Below are 4,545 nucleotides of genomic sequence, written 5' to 3' on the forward strand. Positions count from 1 at the left end.
TCAAATGTGCGAAGAGCTACCTCACGTGCTAACCGCACTGATGACTAGAGAGAGACAGATCAAGAAAATAGTCGAATTGCTATGTCAGAATTGTGTTATTTAGTGAGTGATAATGAAGTAGATAGGCTTAGAATGCAACGAATTCGTGCACATCAAACATAACAACAGCAATCACGACATAATGAAACTGATCGAATCCGCAGACGGAATGCTCCTGTGATTCTTGAACGAGCTGCATTGCACTATGATCCGGCAATTGATTATAGTGCTGCCAAATCGGTAACAATTGGGGAAATGAAAATAATTTGTAAATATTGTAAGGCGTTAAAATACACTCATGAATCTACTGGATTATGGTGTGCTGGAGGCAAAGTAAAATTGCCACAATTGCTCCCACCTTTACGATCTGTAGTTTCTGGGATTGGAAATGATTCTAAGCACTTCTTGATCAACATTCAGAAATATAACAGCTGTTTCCAGATATCATTTGGCGCTACACATATTATACAGGACAATTTCATGCCCACTTTCAAGGTTCTGGTATATAATATTTTTTTATAATATTCAATATGTACTAAAATGTATGTATTGGAAGTAATTAATCGACAAATTTTTAAAAATTACAGATACAAGGACAAATTTATCAGTTATTGGGGACACTGTTACCAGTACCTGATGCAGATTATCAATTTTTACAAATTTATTTTGTGGGCAATTCAGATGCGGAAGTTGATAATCGTTGTGCTCACAATCCAACAGTGAAGGGAACCATTGTCCATGAATTACAAATGTTTCCGCATCAGAATAAGAATTTAGTAAACATGTTCAAAATAGCATTGGATCGGGTGCCATCTGATAGCCATAATATTATCGTTCGAACTGACAAATCGATTGAGGCAGTTCGAAGTCTGCCGGGTCAGCTAGTACATATATAAAAAAAATTACCTACTTGCGCTTTTTAGCTGAATATATATGTATTTATTTTTTTTGTTAATCCGAATTACTGCAACCTCGGCGGAGGCCAAATTTCATCTAATACTAGCACTAAGTGCCAAGCACTTAGGCTCGGAAAATCCTACCTACTTAAGAGATAAAGGAGCACCGGTGGTGGTGGCCGGTGTTAGGATAGTGGGACAATCCGTCGAGAACTCTCCGCAACATCGAACGCGTGTGCAGAATGGTACATTAAGGCATGATTTGAACCAGAATGTGTGAGAATCCCAAGACATCAAGGAAGCCGTAAGGGATTTGGGTATAATATCTGTAGCTGGGAATACAATATGGGAACTACAATCACCCACTCGAGACGCCAAATTTCTTTGATTTCCCGAGCCAGTGACTCATAATTCATCTTCTCTTCGACGTATTTTCGTTCAATGTTGTTATTATGGGGAATAGCAACATCAATAATATACGTGGAGCGACCCGTATCTTGTAGTGTAAGGCGATCAGTTAGACACGCAACTCGCACTAATGAGAATTCACTTGCCAAGATTGGTCTGAATATCCAAGTCGATGGTAAGCGACCAATAGACCTACCAAAACGACGATGGCTTGGTACGCTGCATGGGATTTTAAAAGCCTTAGGACTGCATCCAGATCAGGTATTTGATAGAACCAAATGGCGGGACCAATCACGACAGGACGAGCCCGCTTGTGAACGAGACAAAGGCTGAAGGAAAAGAAGAAGAATATGGCGATCAGTTAGAACTTGCCGGTCCCAATACATGCTGTAAGTAGAACTATCAAGTACTGCCTGGTGCTCATACCGGTAAACCGGAAACGTCCCCGTGATCAGCTCATGCTTGTATGCAAGGCTTTGATCAATCACCTTACATATAGCATTATGCCTGTTTGCGTATTGCACCGGTGCCATTACAGTGCAACCAGAAATGATATGGTCCACCGTCTCTAACGCCGAATCACACATTCTGCACCCGTTCTTTCATTATGACCTTTTTATAAGCTCTAGGGGCTAGCATAAATCCCCCCGTTTCAACACAGAGCTTCCCAGCACACAGCCATTTGTTTGACAAATAGCTGGCAGAGGCAATTCAGGTATTTACTGTGCATTGCCTCTGAATTCCATCCATCGATATGTTTACAACAAGAGACATTCAGCTCCTTTACCTATTTATGTTTAAAAAACGGCAAAATGCAGCTACAGCGGCGAAAGAAATTAATCAGGTTTTGAGACCAGATACCTGCAACGAACGCACAGTGCAATGATAGTTCGCCAATTTCGGAGAAGGCACTTTTTTCTTAGACAATGAGCCACGTGGTCAACAAGGTAGCGGTGTTGATGACGACAAACTTTGAGTAGAAGTTGAGCGGAATACATCGACAATTTTACAATGCCTTGTTGAGGCCTTCAATATATCAAAACCATCATTAATCAATTGAAATAATAAAAACTTGTTGTTTCTTACTCGTTGGTGTGAGTATTTATTCTTGCAAATACCGATATTTCGGGAACCACTTGTTCCTTCGTTGGAAACACCGCATAATTTCACTCTGAACATCATTAATCGCCGTCTCAAAAAAATTGGAACAGTGAAAAAACTCAATCGATGGGTTCCACATGAATTAACCGAAAGAAACAAAATGCTCAGAGCAGAGGTAGCCTCTTTATTGCTGATGCGACATAAGAAAGAATCGTTTTTGAAGAGAATTGTGACTTGTGATGAAAAATGGATTCTGTGTGATATTAGGAAATATTCAGGACAGTGGTTGGTTCGCGGAGAAGCTCTCAGACACCAAGCAAGAGCGGAACTGCACTGTAAGAAAGTCATGGTGACGGTTTTGTGGTCTTCTGAAGGTGTCATTCACTATTCTTTGCTGAATCCCGGCGAAACGATAATTGCGGAGGTCTACTATGCGAAATTGCGTTGAAAACAGCCGTCTCTGATGAATAGGCATGGATCGATTCTATTACACGATAACGCACGATCGCATGTATCCCGTTTGACTGTGCAAAAGCCGTAGGAGTTCCAGTAGGCAGTTTTGGCTCACCCCCATATTCTCTAGACCCGTCACCCGTCTTATCTTTTCCGGAGTCTGGGAAACTATTTACATAGCAAACTCTACTCCAACCAAAACGCTGTAATTGCGTCCTTTGAAGAATTTTTACAACAAATAAAAATATTATTCTTTTTTTCAAAAACGAATTTTTGATTTACCAGCACGTTGGCAACAAACCATAAATATCAACGATGAATAGTTTGAGGAATAAACACCGTTCGATTGAAAATAATCGAGTTTTTCTTAACCCCTTAAACTACCTGAAGAATGTTGGAGCACTTCATTCAAGGCCGTAAACGGTACCCTATAGGGCTACAGTACTCTGGTCTCTGATCAGCATTGCGCTCACCCATGATTACTATCCTGATTTGGCTCAGGGGTTGCGAGATCCGTTCATGATGCAAATTCTTCTCCCAGCAGTACGATTTCAACCGTTTCAACCTTCCACTACGACAGTTTAGCGCTCCAACCACAGCCATTACTACCATCTGGGTATTTGTTTCTTGGAGTAGGTGATACCAATTGCAATATTGTCGGGTCAAGGTGGAATATCGAACGGAATGGAATGAGTAACTTTATAAAAAAAAATAGTTTAAAATAAGTTAAATATCCTGCAAGATGAAGTTTTACCAACTAAGTTCACCTGGTCCTGCATATATTTGTTCCGGACGATGCTCTTATATTATCTATCCATGTAATGAAACAGAAAAAAATGTAAAAATGCAGGATATCTATAGCGCTACCAGAGACCCGCCTTTGTGGCTAGGTTTGTGCTAATTACGGTCACGATAATACATAGTATGAACAATGCCGTGACCAAAAGAGTTCCATCATTGCGTTAGTTAGGGGAGCAAAGGCTGCCCTAAATAACAAAGATTTTGCAACTGTATTTCGCATTACGAAAGAACTTGTAAACTGTAAGATTTTCGATGGACTTGTGGGAGACATTAATGAAAGATTTCTCAACCACAATGATGATCAGCATAAGAAACACAAGGTGCCCTTCGCCACGATCGTCAAGCATTTAACATGAGATGAAGTTCCACTTCTCCTGAATGATATGACAAATCACCATAATTTGCACAACACGAATTCATTTTCAAAAATAAATGAAATCATCTTAGCCACCAATGCGCTCAAACGGAGTAAAGTAGCCACCTTGATTGTCTATCTGTGGGACTATTTCTTGCAGGCTCTGCCGTTTCTTCACAATTTCTATTCCCAGTTATTCTTAAATCTTTTCCAAGTAGCGATGGAAGGGGTTGACCGTTAACATTCCGATAAATGGTACCCTCTAGGGTGTGACAATTGGAGAGGTATGTACGTACTTCTCATAGCTCAATCAATCCTTTAAACTTGATCGACAGAGAGCAGCCTAGCTTCCACTTCAGATCTTACTGTACTGATTACATTAACATCCCTCGGGTTTATTGTGAAACAGTGTGTTGCAATCTGAAGTGTGGTAGGTAAATCAACATCGCTTGGTGTTCACCAAGAAAGTGTTCTTTAACTGCTCTTCCTCGT

General features: G+C 40.4%; 1 protein-coding gene across 1 annotated transcript; it reads left to right on the forward strand.

Annotated features, from left to right (window-relative positions):
* Positions 1–291: 291 nt before the first annotated feature.
* Positions 292–3,220, forward strand: LOC119660098 (the record flags this gene model as incomplete). Its single annotated transcript, XM_038068475.1, has 3 exons — positions 292–534; positions 627–906; positions 3,183–3,220. Coding segments are annotated over 3 exons (561 nt in total), but the record flags the coding sequence as incomplete, so codon positions are not given.
* Between the last annotated feature and the right edge of the window lie 1,325 nt (positions 3,221–4,545).

The sequence above is a fragment of the Hermetia illucens genome, chromosome 6, assembly GCF_905115235.1.
Source record: "Hermetia illucens chromosome 6, iHerIll2.2.curated.20191125, whole genome shotgun sequence".
NCBI lineage: Eukaryota > Metazoa > Arthropoda > Insecta > Diptera > Stratiomyidae > Hermetia > Hermetia illucens.